Source organism: Notolabrus celidotus, chromosome 23, assembly GCF_009762535.1.
Source record: "Notolabrus celidotus isolate fNotCel1 chromosome 23, fNotCel1.pri, whole genome shotgun sequence".
Classification (NCBI taxonomy): domain Eukaryota; kingdom Metazoa; phylum Chordata; class Actinopteri; order Labriformes; family Labridae; genus Notolabrus; species Notolabrus celidotus.
The window spans coordinates 14,051,105-14,072,594 of record NC_048294.1 but is presented as its reverse complement, the minus strand read 5'-3'; the positions used below and the strand labels follow the sequence as shown (position 1 = coordinate 14,072,594).

At 40.5% G+C, this 21,490-nt stretch overlaps 1 protein-coding gene across 1 annotated transcript in view; it reads left to right on the top strand.

The window, feature by feature from the left end:
• LOC117807151 (adhesion G protein-coupled receptor L3-like) overlaps window positions 1–21,490 on the top strand; it is a 309,664-nt gene that overhangs the window by 148,536 nt on the left and 139,638 nt on the right. The window contains exon 5 of the mRNA XM_034676232.1: window positions 7,116–7,225. Coding sequence (XP_034532123.1) covers window positions 7,116–7,225 — 110 coding nt within the window. The remainder of the gene's footprint in view (window positions 1–7,115; window positions 7,226–21,490) is intronic.

Here is a 21,490-nt window from a genome sequence, read left to right as displayed (position 1 = left end):
TTGTTTTTGTGTGATTTTTTAATTTCATGTAGAGTTTAAATGATTTGCAAGCCATCAAATTATGTTTTAAGGAACATTTTTCGCAGCATGCCAACTTTTTCAGAACTGGGGTTGTAAAAAGTACAACAAATGGAAACCAATTGGACAAAACCCAAGCACTCCACTCGATGACAAAGTGCCAGGACCATTTCACAAGTAGGCACTAATAAACTTTTGTGTGGGACTATCTGGTTCGACAGGGCATTGTGAAAATGATACTACAGCAGATGTTACAATGAAATGAATAGCTTTGCCACTCACCACCCATAATGAGTAACAAAACATGAATAAAATATGTTTGTCAGTAACTCTATCTGTTGAAACAGCCCTTTGTTAAGTTGCACTAAAGTGGGTGTGTGAACAAAATCATTGTGGTTTCACTGAATTCAATGACGTGCATTAAGAGAGCATTAGCATGGTTGTTAGAGTTGTCTGATAATCTGCAGCTTGGGGTATCTTTAAAGTAGCTCCAAATAATGGGAACATATAAATGATACATTATTCTATAGGAGCTCCCCCAGCAGAAAACTTGATACATATGCGTCTTAACAAGCTTCTCTATGTGAACAATGGGCTTCCACTGGGAGTCTTACTGATAATTCCTCTATCTGTAAAAGAGCTACACTAATCGACACTCAGCAGTTACTTTTTAATAATTCCTCTCAAGAGTAAAATGCACAGGCTCAAGACCATTGCTTCTCTTTCTTTTTGTTACATTTTCTGGAGGTTTTCAGAGTTTTGGAGGTTTTTTTTCTTTTCGTGTGGCGCCAAGAGACAGGTTGAATGAGAAAAGATGGATGTGGCGGCGTGCAGCTGGGAAAGATAATGAATGAAGTCGACCGTTGGTGGCGAAGACCATCACTAAAGTGTAATGGGTTCCAAAAGAGAGACGGGATATTGACCCGTCCGTCACTTTTTCCCTCTCCGTTCTTTTCTGCCTGTCTTACAAATGAGTGTGTACAAAGCCTGGCACAGACACGCACTCTGCAGATGAATCAAACAATGCCAACATGCTCTTTGTCTTTGCACTCGCACACACCCGAGTCCCTAAAGCACCTTGTACCTTGTGTGTCTTTGTCTTGTCTTAGATCAAGAACTGGTACGGATGTGTGTGCGTGAGTTTCTTGGAGGTGGGCCACTCTGTTTGCTCTTTTTAACTGAAAGCAAATGAAGAGTTTGCGCTTCCTGACAGGAACTGTGTCATCAAACACATCCGAACTGTGGAAGAACTCCACAGAGAGAGACATACCCCTCGATGCCGAATGCCAGCTGAACCGTCTCCACTCTTATTTGACTTACTTCAAGCAAACTATTTTGATATGGATTCAATAGAGAAGCACTCAAAGCAAGTTTTCACATTGAAAGAAGATTCAACATTGCTATTATTTTCTCTTGAACTTTTAAGAGCTTACGAACCGTTTTCTACTTCCACTTAGGTGGTATTCTTCATCTGATATAACTCATTTGAGTTCTGAAAGGGAACAGTGGCGCACACCAATTCTCCGGTATTACTCTCCAATTTGGACAAATCTGTCTAGCTTCAACAGCATCTGCACCTTCCTTGTCTTTGAATAGCAGCTGTTTACTTTTTCTTCTATTGATTTTTTCATTTACCCATTCATCAACTCATATTTTTCTGTTTTTTGTCTTAAGTTTGTGGTCAATAGACTTCTGGGACTCGAACCGTCTGACATCAGAGGCAGCAGCAGGGATCAGCCGGCGGTTATAGTCATTACAGTTTGTGCTTACATAGGGCTCTTGTGCTTTGTGCCACATCTCTCCTCGTCAGCTGGCTGTCTGAGCTCTAATCTGCCAGTTATAACAAATGGCAGACGAGGGAACAGGAGGAATAAGCTGGAAGAGAGGAAAACGGGAATAAGGATAAAAAAATGTGTGGTTGGCAAATTATGGGTCGTCTTTGAGAATCTTATCTTGAGTTTAAGGTTATGTACTCCTTCATCTTTTGAGGCCATTGGTCCAATGAAGAGCTGTTAACTTCTTAAACTGATGCTTGACTCCTGTGTGTTTCAAAGGAGACATTTAGCCAGTGGTTGGGTTTACAGAGCTTCCAGCAACATGCCAATTAGAGCGTTAAGTCTGCAGTAATTCCCAACCACCTGCTGTCTCCTTCCTCCTATATTGCATATTTAAACTCTATACATATTTATATGTTTGTAATATACCACTATAATGAGGATATGTCTTCCTCTCCCCCTGCCAGTTCAAAGGGCTCCACCAAAGCCAAGTGTCTGATGAAATCCTAATTACCCCCCCTAATTGGTAATTGTGAAGTGGTAGTGGCACGTGGCGCGGTGCAGCCTCTCCGGCTATTGATCGCCCTCCTACTCTCCTTATTGATTTGCACTTGATCCATTTAATTGTAATTATTCCTCCACCTTTATTTTATTCTCCCTCCTGTGAGGTACAAACAGAAAACTGATTAGGAGGTATTATTTGTGCAGAGGTAAAAACGCAAAAGGGATTTTGAATATGGGTCAAGATCGATGTTGAGGCTGGGATTAGGTTTTGCAATGCGGGTTAAATACACATTTTGATGTTTAATCCCTTAAGAGGAAGTCAATAGAAACTATGATTAAAATCCTGATTTGGGGCTTGCTGAACTTCTTTGGGCAACATAATTGAATGAAACAATAAATATATACCTGCTCTCTCTGTTGGGACCCATAGAAATATTTTTTACTATTTATACTATACTGTACAAACTATGGATACAAAAAGCAGAACAATGAACTTGTGAGTACATGATCAGGAATATATAGAGTAAAGAATTTTATGAAGCTAAAGAAGTTCATGCAACATTTGATACAGACAACAGATTGTCAAATTATATATGTAAATGTGAATTCACAGTCAGACAAAATGTGGCTGCTTTCACCACAACTACAGGTTTTCCTTTGCACAACAGCAGGGGCTCTGCTCATAGGCACACATGCTTAACCTAATGTTGATCTTTTCAAATGTAAGCTTCTAGAACTGCCTTTCTTAACATTTTACCGAGTTATTGAATAAAACCTACAACAGAAACTACTTTCTAACATTTCAATCATCACTCAATTCACCATTACAAAAATGTAGCTGCACTCAATGAAGCTATCCGGATTCCTGTGAGACCAATCTTCACTTGTAAGGACACAAATACCTGATTTTCTTCATTTAACATATCTTATAGTTCCTCAAAATGTTACTCAAACAACCACGCATCGCTGTGTGGCCTGTTAGCAAATCATTTACCAACACAATGTAAAAAATTCAACTCTAGTGCATTGTTAAATTGACAGTCAATACAGAATAGAGCTGCCCCAAACACAGCTATGGGTTTTCCTCTGTGACAGAGCAGGAGCTCTGCAGGAACACACACAGTGGATGGGCATATCAAGCCAAATTACTATTCGATAGTCACTGCGGTCTTTTTAATTATCATTCCAAGTAGCATGGCGTGCATGTGCACATAACGTCAAGTAGACTGTGCATGTGCAGTCTGTGTGTTATTCTCTGGTTCTGATTCTTACAGTGCTACACCTGTATTTTTAGCAAATGTCGCTAATGTTTTTTTATTTTGCTTTGTAATCTGGTAGTATTCTTCTTCTTTTGTTCTTTAATATGGTTAGCAAACAGCTTTCAGATGTACTACCGTCACTGTCTGGCAGGATCGCACATTATAACCAGGCACTGGTAAAAATAGTGGGGGAATGTATCCTTAAATTAAATAATAATCACATTATATATATAAAAAAAGAGTAAATGAATACTCAACAGTTTGAAAATCATGACCTATCCCTAATACACACATGTACACACATTATGTTTTTTTGTTTTTTTTTACTGTCCAAGCAGTTAAAAATCCCACCGACTGTTAGCTACAAAGCCATCCATGTGCACTCCTCTTTCCATTTGAGTGTGTTTTGTTGCTGCTTCAAGGCTCATGGTTACATCACATCTTTCCACCTCACTTCTAATTCTATGTGACACTTAATCTTAACTTGTGTTCTCACTCGTTCAGTACAACCTCCCCATGCACACTGTCTCAGTTCTCCATAGAATAAACCAGAAACAGTCTTAAGGAGGAAAGCTGCAGAGATGAGAAGGCTGTGTCGGGCCTTTATAATTGTTTCTCACTTTCATGGGCTTGACCCCTTATTTATTTGACTGGCATTTACTACCGAGGAATTAACTCTTTATTGGCAGGGACAGTCAGCAGACAGCAGACGTGAGTGGCAGAGTGGGGGGGTTGAGGGGGGGCAAGGTTCATGAACCCATAAAGCTCACATGGGAGAGGCTCGACAGACCATATCTCATTACTGGCTCGGCTTGAAATGAGATGGGCCCCTTTTTGCTTGTCCCTCACTGGTTCAATTGATTAGTCGGCAGCCAATCAATGTTAATTAAGGTGTAGAGAATCCTTTAATTGTGGCATATGAATCATTGTGTCAGACCCTGCCTTGACCTTCACAAGACTTACACTGTGAATGCCTTGCTGGGGATAAATACCTTTATATATTGTAAGATAACGGTACTCTGTAAATGTGTATACAATTGATAGACAGCGATCCTACATGTATACTGTATCCTGCTCCAATAGAACACATACAAACCTCCATTTCCTGAGTTTCACTCTCCTGACACATTACCAATACCTTTCAAAACATTTAAGAGTTAATGTTGTGAGATAAGCGTTGCTATTATGTGCAGCGAGTGGCTCTTTGTGCATATGAAGCAGGGCTGTGATTGATGACTGCCAAAAACAAAATGGCACATGAGAACACCATCGGCACCATAATTGTGTTTTTTAATGAAGACCTACATTTCATGTTGGAACTGATTTCGCACTCAGTTGATTGTGTCTACCCTCTCCTCCCCACCTCTACGGCTGCCATCCATCATGTGTTAATAAGAATGTAACCTGTAACATGGGTTAGAGCCTGGTACACTGTCCATGACGTCCAACTCTGCTTCTGAATAGAGACATGAATTTAGCCATGACAGTGACTCCTGATCCTTAAAAGGAGGGTGAATGTCATAATCACCATTAAACACGTCACACAATTCTGCTCCAATATACCCTTTACTTTATGATTTAATCAGTTCTATTAGCTTACTCTAGATCAGGGGTACTCAAATGCAAATCTTAAAGGGCCACAAATATTTTTTTCAATGAACCAAAGGTCCATTTAATGAGGTCGGTCAGACCATATACAATAATTCAAAACAACAACACAAATATGAACTGCTGTAAATGTTGTTGTGTTTTTGTGTCATCGATGTGTCAAGAGTCCTGCTTGCAGCTTGATATAAAGATTTCAGTGCATTAATTTTGTAGTTCTTACCTCTGAATTTTTAGGAAATTTCTCTTCAAAATTCCTATGCTTCGTCTTATAATGCCATTTCAAATTAAAAATCTTCAGCACAGCTATAGTCTCCTGGCATATTAAGCACATTGGTCTTGTGGTGGTTGGAGGGTGATTGAATGCAAAAGTTTCACTCCATTCTTCTTTCAATCGCTGATTTTCACCTTCCACTTTTCTTTGAGCAGCAAACCTGGAACACGTCATTTCCGTGCATTCTAGGGTCCTACAGCTGGCAAAGTGCCAATATGTGAACTGCTCCAAAAACGAAAGTGAAAGTTAAAAATTGCACTGCAGCAGTGGACTCTAAGTAACCCAGTAACAGCCTGTCTGCGTATCGTTGACATGGAGACAAGTCCCGGTAAACACGCAGCAACTCGACCAAAAGACAGAGTGAAGGAATAACAGTTCGGCGGCCGGATGCGGCCTGGGAGCCGCCTATTGAGGACCTCAGCTCTAGACTGTATCTTGGGCTATTTTCTTATACTACTTTCTTATAAGTACTGTGTATGGCAGTGGCTCCCAAACTTTTTCTTCAGGGCCCCCCTTTGGTAGATGAAAACACTTCCAAGCCATCTCTGTCCCTCATCCAACACACCAACACACCAACATACATCCATTAACTTAAAAACACAGTATCAGACAAATCCCTTGCTGACAAATTCCCATACATATATAGAATGTATCTTATCTTTCACAAAGTTGGTCTTCCTTGCCAGCATTGCAGGACTATGTGAAGCTTTGGTACTCACCCTGTCATAACTCTGGGCTCCTCCTCAAGGGGTCACACAAACTAGTTTGGGAATCACTAATCAAAGACAAATATACGCTGATATGGAGGGAAGAAGATGAGCTCAAATGTCTGCAGATAAAAACTTACCACAATGTGCACCACTTTAAAGGCACATCTTTCAGAAGCACATCTCATTGGATTGATTTCCAAATTAGACATATAACGTGGCCAAAGCTCCAGGTTTATCGCCTAATTTCTTTATCAAATGTGTTACCATCTTTTTACCCTCATTGATAGCCATAATTTATACTTGAGTAATGAAATCATCACCAGTTCATCCATCATTTCCCTGAATTTCATGTAATTCTAATCTGAATGACCTCAAATCTGATCATCTCTTTACGCACTCTGGTCCCAAGCAGGTGTATTTTATAACTTTTTAATATAACATTCTACTTGCGTTGAGTTAGGTCACTCAAAAGGTGTGTATTTTGAAAAAAATGACTCCATTTAGAGCAGCATTAGCTGGATTCTATGTCACATTTCCCGTGAAGACCCTTTCTGTCAAGTAACAGCCAGTGTGAGCCGATTGGAAATCCCAATTTTTTCATGTTGTGTAAGATGTGTCAACTTGATGATGTCACCAGGGTTGTTTTTCTTATCTTGAAAGAACATGGAAATCGTACGTCTATTTTGAAAGGTACATGGCACTTCTTCCAAGTGCTCTGTTGTAGCGACTCAATTCTAAGTGTACTTCAAGGCAATACGTATTAAAGGAAAGAGAGTGGATGAGTTATTTCCTTAACCAACGGAGCTTCTCAATCTTCATAATCTCTGCTACAGAATTAAATGCTTTCAACTCCATTACCCACATACTAAACATCTGACTAATATGCTGCTGTATATTTTCTCTGTATTAGAGACTGTCTGATGTTACTATTGTTGCATTTTTCACTAATAGTCCCCTTCTTGTGTTGCAGATGTAATAACCGGACCCAGTGTGCTGTTGTGGCCGGACCTGATGTATTTCCTGACCCCTGCCCAGGAACCTACAAATACCTTGAAGTCCAGTATGAATGTGTGCCCTACAGTATGTATTCCTTTATTCTTCCACACTCTACAACACCACCCTAATGCGCTTATCCATTCTCATTTCCCATGAACAGCAGTGACTCATCAACAAGCCAATCAACAGGCGTGCTAGTAATGGTCCAGATGCTCCGAAATATCTTGAATGTGTCACCTGGTTGAGTAGAACAGATTAAGACACAGCAGTGGCAGATATGGATGTGAGGACAAGTGATGGTCATGTGATCTGTGAATCATAACACCCTGCTGGAGTACAGGAAATATTATTGAGAGTGTTGTTTACATGTGAAAAATGATGTTCTATCAGCGTGTGCTCATTGAGAAGATACCGTTTTTATACAATGTCAAAGTATTTGTTATACACACACCAAGTGATGAGAAAACAACACTTCATTTCTCAACGCTTCATGGCATTAATTATGTTTATTTTTTGTGTCATCTTCAGCGGTGTATTGGTTGTGTAATTTATTCATGACAGAGAAAGATACAGCATTAGAGTCTGTGGGAATGTGGCTCGGAGTGTTAAGACACTCCATCCATAAGATCTCAGTGAAAATAGATGCTTTTTTTCTTCTGGACAGTTTTTATGACTGGCATATTGGCATAGCTGATGACACTATTTACATATCTGTACCTCAGTGCACAACAATGGTAGGTTACAACCAGCACAGTGCAGCCCTATACAGTATGTTTACATCAGAATCAAAGGGGAAAACATTTTTTTATTTACTTTATTTAGCCTTTATTTTACCAGGAATAGTCCCATTGAGATGCAAAGTCTCTTTTACAAGGGAGTCCTGGCCAAGACAGCAGCATGAAAAGTTTCACAAAGAGAACAGGGCAAAACATATAGTAACAAGTAACTAATCCATCAATCTATACGTTACCAGTATTAAGACCAAAAAATGTGCACAAGCTGATCAGATGGTCTTTTATCCTAGTTTTAAAAGCCTCCAATCGAATTTAAAGAATCCAGTTTCAGGTTACCTTGAAGCTCAGACCAAGATGAGGGAGCAAAGACATTAAAATAACTTTTACCAAAGACAGATTGAATCTGAGGAATGACAAAAAGAATTTGTCCATGGGACCGAAGATGACAGCCACTGACAACTTTAGGAGTCAGTAAGGAGCATAAATAAGAAGACAGCTCAAGGAGTACAGCCTTATAAAGAAAGACATACCAATGCTCCATTCTTCTGTTGTGTAAGGAAGACAAGCCTACCTTTTCATACAAGATACAGTGATGTGTGGGGAATCCTAAACCAGAAACCAACTGCAATGCGGCATGGTACACCGAGTCCAACATTTTCAGAGAAGTTGAGGAAGCATGCATATAAAGATCATCGGAAATGCAGTTTCATATCTCAATCTTTTTTTTTTAAAGTTATATTTTTGGCCTTTTTGCCTTTATTTGATAGGACAGCTGAAGAGAGACAGGAAATGTGGGGAGTAGAGAGCGGGGGAAGACATGCAGGAAATGGTCGACTGGCCGGGAATCGAACCGGGGACCCCTGCGATGAGGACTGTAGCATCTGTATGTTGAGCGCTTAGACCGCTAGGCCACCAGTGCCCCTCATATCTCAATCTTAACTGGTCACTGTGTGATTGGCTTGAAAATGATTTGCTCTCTCAGGGTTAGCAGTTACAAGTTAGCAGCTGAGATGCCCCTGTTTGTTCCATTAGCTGTGAACCCTATGCTAAATGATAGCGCTGTAGCATTAGCCAAATCCATATTTTTTTTTACAAATAAACTCCCCAAAACCTGAAAATGAAAATAAATGACTTACAGTGGGTGCAATTTTAGCTCAGCAAATGTCACATGAGCAGAGGCTGAAGTCTTTTTTGCAACAGTACATGGTTTGATTCCCAGCCATAACCCTTTGCTGCATGTCATCCCCTTCTCTCTACTCTCCCAATTCCCTGCCCACTTTAGCTTCCATATCTAATAAAGGCAAAAAGGCTCCCGAAAATGAGTCGAGATAATTAATAAAAGAAATGGCTCAAACTAATCTCTGGTATCAGAAAACGGTCAACACCACCATTGCAACACTTAACACCTGTGGCCCACAACACTTGGAAGAAGATCTTTTGCAAGAAGGATGCTTTGAAAACCGCTACACTGCTGCCAAGTGATTTGTTCTCAGAGTTGTTGGCAGCAATTACTTAATAATATGCCCAAGTGTAACTTTGCCCAATTAAAACCCCAAATCAGTAAATGTTACAGAAACTTAAATGACAATATTTCAGTCCAGTTTTTACCTCTCTTTTTAGATGCTCATTATTCTGTACATTAACACAGAATGACACTCTATAAAGGTGTATGTGCATTTGAGTTTACAGGGGCTGTAAAACCATGAAACAGACAAATAATTTAAGACCAGGTATTTCATCCAAAATGTCAACAACATGCTGAAATTAAATTGTGCATCTATGAAAATGTATTCAGTCAGATATAGTGGTAATTACTGTCATTTACAGATAGTTCTCCTAAGTGCTTACTCGTCAGCCACCCCTTTTTATAGCACTTAAATATATTTGAGGAATCACGTCCACTCCTTTCAAGACTGTTTCTCTCACATCAAGAAAGACCAGTTGGCTTTTTTGATACAAAACCAAACATACTTGTTGTTTTTGGTTCAGTTAAGCCCAGTGGATGCCAGTTAATGTCCAGGCTAGTGAGGCGTCTCTGAAGGGAGTAAGTCAAAAAGGGTTTAATTAGTGCAGCAGGTGAAAAACGCTGTCAGGCTCATGCTCAGAACTGGAGTGGAAACATGTGGGCTGGGAATGGACAGACCAGCATGGGGTGACAGGATGAGAACACACAAAGAGGAAGTTCAGGTGAGGGTTGAGGAAGTGGCATGGACATCACCATATGACCTTAGGTATTGTGTTATACTAACCTCTGAAGTGGAACACCAGAGTCACCACAAATATGCCTGCCAAAAATTCTGTCATGTTGTGTGGCTGGAAAATTTTTGATCATGGGCAAATTATCGGTGTAGTCTGCAGCTGCTGGGTTCAAGTGAACTCTAATAATTCAAATTCAAATCAGAACCATCTTTTTTAGCATTTGATGTCCTTACATGGCTCCCTCAGTAGCCTGCCTCACAGGAGCTTTCATGTTTGGGAGTAAAAACTATTTCTACCTGTGATCCAGCGCTGGCAGATGGCTCTTTTATACCAGCCTCTCTGCAATGTGCACATTTTGCCATCTCAGCCTCTCGGTGTCAGAGTGTCTGCAAGGTGGCCATGCTGGAAGCTGACACAACTAAAGCTACTGAAAATGAAGAGCATCACAGTTTTAATCAACTCCCTACTTTTTGGTCCAGTCAGTATTTAAACACCAAGTGCGCTTGACTTTAGTTCCTAGATACTAAATTTAGCTCTCAGATCTTTCCAATAATAAGTTCTTAGTGACTCAAATTTCCACTCACTTACTTTGGTAGCGTAGTCCACTGATTTACCCTGTCGACCAAACAATGCCAACCTGCCAAAAGCCAATATATGGACTTGGATTTCCTTGCTCTCAAACTCTCAAAACTAGCAGGCCACTGTTTTAACAAGTTGTCAAGATGGATGTTTGTTGTAACCCACAATATTCTACTTCCAGCATGGAAAGAGTAACAGTGATTGAGTTTTGGATCTCTAGCCTTCCTGTTAGAGAATCAGTCTGGGATCATTGGCTTATGATACTTTAATTTCATCCTGATCCCATCACTTTCACTTAGGGTTAAATCATGTCCTCCTTTGGTGTTTACATGTATTCTACACCAGTTAAAGCTGCTGTTGGTAGTCACAGAGTAAACATCTGTTGAGAGAGAGGGACTTCAAATGTCAACACTACCCCTCCCAACCAGATTTCCTCTTAGCCCCCCCAACACAGATCGACGTGTGCAGTCTTGATAGTGCCAGACTCATAACCAATCGGGGGACGTAGTAGGGGCAGCCCCTTAACCAATCAGGACAGAGGATTGGAGATTAGCTATGACTGGTCCGTCGTAAAGGGAACGAGGGAAATGATAACATTGCATGATACAAAGGCATTGGAAAACGCAGAGATTTCGCAGTAGTCTCAAATTACTCCACTTACCGATGAGTACCAATGAGCATTAGGACCTTTTCTCCAAACCCAGCAGAAAAAAGTAACGTTTTTTACACGATTCCTACCAACAGCAGCTTTAAACTCAGTGGTTAGCATGTGCACCCTATACCATCTTTACAAAATGGCTTTAGATGTCACACTTTTACCAGCCCTCTTCCATTTTATTGCAACAGCGTGGGATAAATTAGCCTCATTTGGCGATGCCCATTTTTGGGGGTCTTGTTGTGTAGCTAGGGGTTATCTTGATAAGGAGTACATGTACTAGGACTGTCTTGTCAGTGTGCTTGTCAGTGTTTTCATTCTGACTGGAAACTTTGGATGAGATAATGGATTTGGAAGGGAAAAACAACAGCTATGATCCGACTCTTGGCCACACTTAAAGGCAGATGTCTATTTATAGAGTTTAATAAGATGCTAAATCTTTGTCAGATGATAGCTGGTGGTTTCCAGCCTTGTTCTGTCTGATTTGCTTTTTCTTCTGTTTTCCTTCACACAACTAAAGCCCTCTGAAACACAATCAGACAATGCCGGTCAGACCGCAAACAGAGACCAGAAAGCTTCCAACCCCATAAATCTGAAAATTCTACATTCATAAGCATATTCTGTTTATAGAGATAAATCCCACCCTGATTTGTTTCCTTTCACCTAAGGCTACTGATGTCACTTTTCTGAATTTACATGGAGGACTGTCACACAAAAGCTCCTGCCCAGTGCTGAGGCTTGGTTTTGCCGACTTTTCCCTATCTTTGTGTCTAACTTTAATAGCCGTCCTGTCCAGTGGAAATACTTAACGACCCAGGGACCCACAGCTTTCCCATTCAGTTGTCTGCCTGCCTGCCTGCCTGCCTTCCACTTTCTTTATAATAATAAACTCAACTTCCTTGACAAAAGCCAAGTCAAAACAGTCTGTTGAATTGTTTGAAAACTGCTTCTGGCAGCTTTGTTCCTGTAACATGGGGGCTGCCTGCCTATTAGGCTTGCACCAGGGAGGGAAAACGGGGGCACCTTGTCTGGAGTTTACTGTGGATGGTGCCCAAAGCCATCGTAGGATAAAGAATTCTGCTGGCAAAGCATAAACACTGCAGAAGTCATGTAGGCGTTTATTTGTATATTGAGCTTGAAGCCAAGTGTAAAACGGTCACTCGAGACACATTTTATTGCGGGGTGCAGATGCAATTCATCTGTGACAGCCCAGTGGACTTTCTCCTAAACAAAGCAATCAGATCCTTTTAGGCGGAATGAGACAATTTTGGGAGACAGTTCTTTACATTTTCTGTTTTAAACCACTACATCGATGGATATCTCATGCTGAAATCTCCCAAAAAGAAACAAAAAAAGTTCATTTTTGACTAATGATTAGGTTTCTACATTAGCAGAGGAGTATTATTTGAGAAATAGGAGCTCAATTGAGGTTGGGCTTCCAAACACAAGTTTCCTTTCCAAGTTCCTGAGACAGACTAGAGGATTTGAGTGTCTAATAAGAGAAGCAGCCACCCATGACTCTGACTCTCCTTCAGTGGTGGAGTTCTGACTCTGTATTCCTCTGACAAGCTCTAAACCCTCAGTCCTAATAGTCTTTTTCTTCCAAGTCCTCCCTCCCTTTCACTTACATTTTGTCCTTTAAGTGCTCTCTCTGCTTTTTACCCCCTATATCCCTTCATTTGTTCCCCAACTTTGCCAATCCAACCCCCCCTCCTCTCTTTCTTTCTTTCTCCACCACCTTCTCTTCTTTGACAGCTTTTAATCTGTATTCCACTTGAGGAGCTTCTCTTTTTTTATTCTCTCTTTTAGGATAAATTACAGTCCTCTTCTCGATATCTTTATAAGCCGGCAAGATTGGACAATCAGATCTGCTGTTAATAACTGCGGAGGAGTGTGCTAAATCGATGGACACATGGCCGCGAATCCAATATTGATTTTATTAATTTGTGATTTGATTCGCTCCATCAGTTGTAATGGAAGGAAAAATATGTTACAACAATTAAGAGTGTCTGCACTGTGTGACACAGTCACAGCATGAGGCAATCCATCATGTTTTCATTTGAGCTGCTGCCTGGATAATTATTTGATATTAGCTGCAGGGAAATGGCATTAAATTGAACAACAAGGGAGTGAAAACAGCCCTGATAGAAGGCTAAAACAATGAAATATACACTGGAGTTCAACGACTGAACACTGCATGAGAAAAGTGTTTCATACCTACCCTTGTTAGTCATTATGTAGTCATGTGAACATCAGAGTACACTAATTTTTCTCCCGCCCCAGGACTCTTTCGTCTTTGTGCTAGTGCTGTGTGTGCATGCTCCCCAATGCACTCCCCAGATTAGCAAGGCGACCCTCAGGCTGAAGTGATGTGCTGACCCTTTATGATGACTCATAAACATGACGGAGCTCCAACGCCTGACATCTGCCTCCGCCCCACCCTCTCACCTTGAGTTTTCCCAGTTCAGCACAGAGAAATGTGCGTCTATTCTCTCAGCGACTTATTAAAACCTCTGTCACTCTCCCATTTCAATTTTAACAGCTCCTCCCAGAGATTGAGCTCATAGGAGGTCAACATAACCATGTCTTCCCTCTGTGGTGCTTTAAATTCTTTGGGTTGTCACACAGGAACCCAAGCCTGCATTCCCATGTTTTGTAGCCTCTGTTGTTGTCGTGCTACCTTTCTTGTCCTTGAACCATCTCTTTCCGGTAATTAGATGCATCTCTCTCTGTAGTTTCCATGACAAATTTGGTCCAGGCAAGCGGTCAAACCCCTCATCCCCTGAAAAAAGAATTAGCAAGGGGGATAATTACACATCCTTTCAGAGAAGCGCTTTTGTTCAGTTCACTTTTCAAAATTGACACTTCAGTGCTTATGGCAAGTCGAGGTAGAAGGAAAGTGAGAGACAGAAAGAAGGCAGAGATGAGGCGAGAGCCAGAGAACAAAGGAAGAAAACCTGCTGGCAGTCTGATGCTATACATAAGCCACTAGTTCCCCCCACTGTTTGCAGCTAATAAGGACAATGTAAAATCCTGTCTCGCACAGTGGGATCCAGCTCAGCCCTGTCAGATATTGCTCACACTTTGGAAGCTAAGCCAGGACATATAATCATGCAATCAATTCTGCGATTTGAGCGTAGCACTGTATAATCCTGGGCTCCTACCTCATAGACGCTCACCATGTAATTTGTCAAGTTCTTTTACTTCCAACTTACCCTAATTGGTTTTTAATTCATTTTGCTAATAATAACACACCTAACAAGTTCAGGGGGCCCTCGACAAAAAATGGAGTAGATTGTTTTGGCGTGTTTTACTCTGCACCTGCTACCAGTCTCTGTCCTTCTGTGTTGGCAGGTGAAACCATGAAATCAATGCTGTACACAGGGCTATCGCTTACAATGCAGCTTGGTCAGGATGTTGTGTGATTACAGGGCCCATTATGAAGTGGTCACGCTGAAGGTAAACACCACCTGTGTGACCAGGATAGGTCTTCATGGCTGTAATATGGACTTTAAGATTGGTCATGTGTCACTCCAGGGTCTCTAACTGTTTAAATGTTTGCCCACATCTGAGGATGTTGGGTTATTAAGAAAAGTAAATTCTCAGCTGCTGTTTAAAGATAGATTAAATAACACTGTCCTCACAACAGGCACATTGCAGTTATTTTCCTCTGGTGTCAAGCTTGGGATGTGATGCTCTAATACTGTTTTATTGTTATACTGCTCTGCTCCTGGTTGAAAGTCTTTAGGATGAAGGGCATCTGGATTTCCATTATCTATTTTCTTTTCAGCCATACTTTGAATTGATAATGATTTACTGGGTATAAATAGGGATATATTTCATGTTAAAGCAACATATTTGTAGACTACTTCACAGCTAACTCAACAGCTAATGTTAGCAGATGATAGTGTAACATGACTTGTTAAGGGACAACATTAGTTCCTTGCTAATATTGATTAGTTAGCTTGAAATTGACAGTATGCTAACATTGACTTTTTTAATTACCCAAATGCTACTGATGGACAAAAGCCAACCGACCGACTGCTGGAAAACATCACAGCAGGCTAGCTAGTATTACCATTAACTAACCCACTTTTGATTTAACTAGAGAGTTAAGTCCTTCATATCAAATCATTTAACATTATCAAACAGTTTTGTTAGCTAATGTAAGCTGTCATCTAATGTTTGCCAATGAATTACCAATAATATTTTTCACTTGAACATCGCAGTTTTATTAGGTTTTTCACAATCCGTTTTCTTTGGCTGCTCCTAAAGATGAATTAAAGCAATTTTTCATGTTCCATACATTCATAGCTTCCAGCTAATATGAGCATTCAACTGTTTGCTAGCTAATATTACAGTAATCAAGCTATGATTTCCATGGGAACCAATTCCTTTCTTATTGAATCATGTAAGACATTCAAATGGTAAAGTTGGCTTGACAGGCAATTGAATGCTAATGTTTGCAGTTGTCTAACGGTAGTTATTAAGGTATTACAGAGGTTGTGTATTTTAAAAAGTAGCCCATTGTCATACATTTGTAAAAGAAGCCATGAAATTAATGCAATTTGTCAGATTCTATATAATCACAGCTTGCTGCTAACAGTAGCATTAAACTGTGTGCCTGCTAACATTACAGTAAGCTAGCAACAGCTGTCCTATCAAATCATGTAACACAATCTAACAGGGATGTTGGCTTGAACCAGTCTATATGTTAGCTGTTGCCTAATGGTAGCTTATAAGTCGAGGTTCTCTAACTTGAAAATTAAACCAATGGTGAAAATTGTTCAGTTTCCTTTTGTTATAGAAGTAGAAAAAATATAAGAATTTGACAATTTCATACACTGATAATTTGAAGTTATTACTAGAATTCAGCAGATCTCCAGCTAACAGCACTGTAAGCTAGCTAACATTACTGCTAGCTTGGAATGAAAGTCTCCTTATCAGAAAGTCTTCCCCCATCATATGTTAACATAAGCTCATAAGAGTTTGAATTATAATGTTAAAAGTAATCTAACAGATGGAGAGTTTTCTAATATGTCCTTCACATTTTAATAAGATGATGATGATTCTCACTCCTGTCTTTTTAGTTGCTTCTCAGTGTGGACATGCATATGAAAGCAATTTGTCAGATTTAATACATTTGTTTAATTTGCAAGCCTAGAAACATAGCAGTGCAACTTAATAGCAGTATTTTAGCCTCCCACCCTCAGCATGATGTCAGAGGAACATGGCAGCCATTTGACTATAGCGATTAAATCATCTTTATGAGCCGTCTACCTCCTGAGCATACAGGCTCTTCTCTCAGCCTTGGATAATCTTGTGGCAACTTTTAAGCTTCTTGAGAAGTAGATCACTCTACTTGATGCTATCAGTAAATCTACTAAGCAGATTGTACGCCGTTTCAGTTGCTTTTTGCCCTTGAGCTCTCAAATCCACGTTCATCTAGTCTAGTGTGGGAGTCAACACCGTGACAGCAGATACATCACACAACCACACCCTCCTCGCTCCCTGCTGAAATGCCGGTGACCATTTGCCTTCTTGCTCAGACAGCGTTTTTTTCTTTCTCCCCTCCTCTCCACCTTAACGACCTCTGTCTTGTCTTCTCATGTGTGTGAAGGGGGCCTGTAATGGCTTCACATCGCTCAGTGACAGCTGACCACTCCCTAACCCGCACAGAAAGCCCTGATGACTATGACTTTCTGTCAGATCTCATATCAGATTTACACTGGTGTCATAGCCTGAATGCGCAGAGATTGATCTTGTCACAACACTTTGTTTTCTTCACAAGATCCGCATAGGACTCTCACTTTTCAACAAAGGACTGACATCTTGTTTACAGAAAATAATGCAAAATATATTTGCATGTTTTACAAGATCATTGAATTACCTAAGTACAGGACAATATGTGTCTTTCTCTTTAGATTCAAATGAGGTATAAGAAAGACGCTCATTTGAGTTATTGCTGTCTGAAGGCTGCAGCTGTTGCTAAGCAAGCTTCTGCTGTTGGGCTAAAAGTCAGTGACCATACTGAATCATGATGCTACTGTTTTATGCAAGCAGTCTGAAATGGAATGATTTGATTGGCTACTCATTTGTGTTCCATGAGGAGAGCAGATGTGTATGCTAGAGCAGAAAAGCATTATAGCAGTTTGGACATTGTTATTAAATCAATCCTCCTCTTGTTTGGCAGCATCTTCAGTTGTTCTGACGCCAGTACCAGTATCCAGGGGCGTGTCCAGAACTTTTTGACCGGGGTGGCCCAACTGATTCTCTCACATAGGCAGGGGTGGCCAGTGCATTTACAAATAAATAACATTTATCCTTTATGTCTTCAAAACCTACTTTCATTAAATTATTGAACAAAAAAAAAAACATGACAAAGTGGCATAAAATTCTCAGCTTAATTCTTTAAGGACTTACAAAAATGTGTTTTTTTCAAAGTCACATTTGAGGACACTAATAAAGAAAACTTCTGTCAGCCTTTTAATACATCCCAAATTATAGATTTTAATAGAAACCCCACCTCTGACAAAGCAAACAGCCAATCATAGTGTAGGATTTTGGGGTGGCCCCTGGGGTGGCCAATTGGATTTCAAGGGGTGCCAGTGCCACCCTTGGCCACCCCTCTGGACACGCCACTGCCAGTATCCATATTGGTGTCCATTATCACTCATCTGATACTCATTTTTTTACGGCTAAACACAAGATCACTGTGAATAAACAATGTGAAAGTGCTTTCCTGCGTATTGCTAGAGTTAGCAGGGCTTGCACCACCAACCTCCAGTCCCCTTTGCAGGTTAGCGTCCACATGTCTGTGATGGTAACGCATTGATCCGATTTGGCTAAATGCAAGTTTTGTTTCCATTTTGTAGATTCAAATACTACCAAACTGCGCTGCATAGGAGATGCCATCTATCCCCATGCTTATTTGCATCCAGGTATTAGAACATTATGGTGGTAGCCATTAACTGAAGCTACAGCTCCAGCTTGTGGCAGGTGGATGCACCTCAACTTAGGCACAACATATGACCAGAATTTTGGGCCTACACAAACAAAAATATGAATAACTTGATTAACCGGCCAGTAATTCTAGTGTTGACTAGCCAGGGCGACAACATTCACTCATGCAGTCTACTAAATGTGCATATCCCTAAAACAGACTACAACATTTCTAATTGATTTCAAGTTTATTTTTTACCGCGCAAAGACAGTGCTCTACAGGAACAAAGTGACAGGGTAATCCAGGGAGGTACCTGTGTCTTCTAGAATGAAAGAAATGGAAGAAAAGAGACTATGCCATGAGTCAACGTTGAGCTCTTATGTAGTGTTATATGAGAACAAATATTTTTGTGAACAAATTATAACAAATAAAAGATAGAGTCAAAAAAAAAAATAAAGAAATAAAGAAATAAAGAAAAATATGAATGACTACTGCAACATATCAGGGAGATCAAACTATGTGATCATGCAGTCTTTTTGAAATTCTAATTTAACTTGCACAAACAATATTTTTGTATTATCAGATGAAAATCAAAGGGTGAAGAAAGAATAATCATGATGTTTACGTTCTTATAATAAAACGCTGGTAGCACAGTGGTTATAGGGCCAGGATTTACAATGGCATTTACATAGAAAAAGATATTACGTCCTCAGTGGAGAGGGAAGATAATTGCACACGGGGACTGTGATTACCAATGTGGATAAATGGTGGTGTTAGAGGGGTGAATCTGGACATGTGGAAACTGTTTTCACCCACTAATGGCTGAATAAGCTGCTGTGATCTATCATGTTCTTATTCTGTGCTTGCTGCTGTTTTACTCAGAAACATACAAACCTACATAATCCTTAATATTTTATGGCAAGGCACAAATATACACATCCTAATGTGTTGGAATAAATAGTGCTACATGCTGAACAAGCTTCCAGTAATGGTTAAAAACACTTCCATTTATATAGCACTTGCAAAGCTTTAATCTCTCTCTCTCTCTCAAACACACACACACACACACACACACACACACACACACACACACACACACACACACGGACACAAACACGGACACAGACACAGACACAGACACAGACACATGTCTGAAGACTTGTTGGGGCGCCAGAAGTTGAGGGTGTAGCACTAATTAGAGATCGGTCTCTTCAGGGGGTCTCTCTTTTTAATGATCACCCTACTAATCAAAGCTCCTCCGCCATTTCCTCGCCATTTTTCTTCTTTAGTTGTACACTGGTGCTTCGCTACATCCAGACTAAACACCCTCTTTTTTTCTCCCCTCCTCCATCCTTCTGTTCACCTCAATAATCTCAAGGTCCTTGAAAATCAAGACATATTTCAGGAGGTGCAATTAGGTTATTTCTGCTCCAGTTGCCGCTATTTCGAAAAAAAAAAAAAAAGTATTTAATTTTGTTTTTCCTTGCTGCACTTGTCTTTCCTCCCTCTGTTGGTCGTTCTCCCACGTGGGTAGCCGGTTGGACGAGCGCCAAGTCCTTGCACCTGTCCCTCAAAGAGAGACAAACACACACAGAGGAGAACAAGCGCACACACACATACACACACTGAACACAGCATCCTGCATTGTCAAGGTTATAAGATAGCATAGCAGCTTCCCAGCAGGAGGGAGGGAGAAAGTGATGGAGACAGAGATTGAATAAGCACGAAGGAAGGAGCACAAAAAGAGCAGACAAGTGGTTGAAAGGAAAAAATAGAGTAGGGGGGGGGGGCGGGGGGAGAAATGGAACCTGTAATGATGGTATGGGAGACTCATCAGCGCCAAGCGAGTAGGAAAAAATGACGAGAGAACACGGAGAAAGAGAGATGGCAGACTTCGTGTCCTCCCCCATCCTTAGGCACATGCTATTCAAAGCCTCGTAATTTGCGTCATTAATTAAAAAGCTGATGGGATGGTGTTAAGGGGGTTTGCAACTCATGAGTTCAGAGAGAGAGAGAGGGAGAGAATGGGGAAGAAAAAGAAGAAGAATAAGAAGAAGAGGGGGGGAGATATTGCAAAAAATATTGCAACCACCCCACCATGAATCTCTATTAGCCGCTAATGATACCATTCTGATACCTCTCAACCATTAGTGTGAAATTGGGAAGCGTTAATTATTCAAATGAAAATCCATACAGCCGCCGCTCACACGATGAGGTCGGCGCTCAAAGGCGCTAAAGGTCCATTGTTAGCTGCTCAGCATGTGTTTTAAGTAGGGAGGAGAGTACAATGAGTACTCAGAGTGACTTTTCAGGTAAGAATTATGCAGTATCTGAACAAACACAATATGAAGTGCATTACGTAGTGGCACTGTAATTGAATTTTATAGAGTGTAGAATGACAGAGCAACAGGGTGCCATAGCTTTGTCAGCCTCTCATTTAAACTGAATTATGTGCACAAAAGTAAGACATCTCCTCCATTCACTGTACCTTTTTTGGTTCTGATCATGGTTTTATAACCATGAAAACATCATACATGTAGGCCGAGGTAAATTAAATTCGGTGCGGCAGCTTGACCAATTAGGTAAGCCGCACAATCAGCCATGTTGCCTCTTCCAGCTGTGTGTGTTTGGCAGCGTGAACCACACTGCAGCCAAACTGCTACAAGCTGAATGCACATGGTTCACTGAGTTATTGTCTAACCCAAAACCTGCTTCCAGAAATCTGCACCAACCTGGCCAAGTAATGTATTTGCTTTAATTGATGGCCTGGAAGAACATTTACGTGATTGGCTGTTTCTGTAGACGACATAAAAGCAAACTAACCTGAAATATTGGACATTGTATCATGAAATGTTAAGAGATCCCTTGGTATGTGAGGCCCTGTTAGTCCATTTTGGAATAAGACAATTTTTTTTTATGAATTCCCTTGAAAATATATTGTCAGAAAGTATTCTAGCCCAAAGTATTTCTGAAAGAAAAGTCATTAAGCTAGTTGTTAATTGACTTTATGCATGACTCATACATTTTGTATTATTTATTTATTTATGTGAGGATGTTTTTTTTAAGCCTCTATTGCACAAGACAGGACAGAGAGAAAGAGAGAGACAGGAGATGTCAGGAGAAACTGTTGGTTGGCATGCATCAAATCTCATTGGGCATTGAGACTGGGAATCAATCCCATGACCAGTGCAATGAGGGACTGCACATGGAGCCTGCTCCACCAACTGAGCCAAACTGGC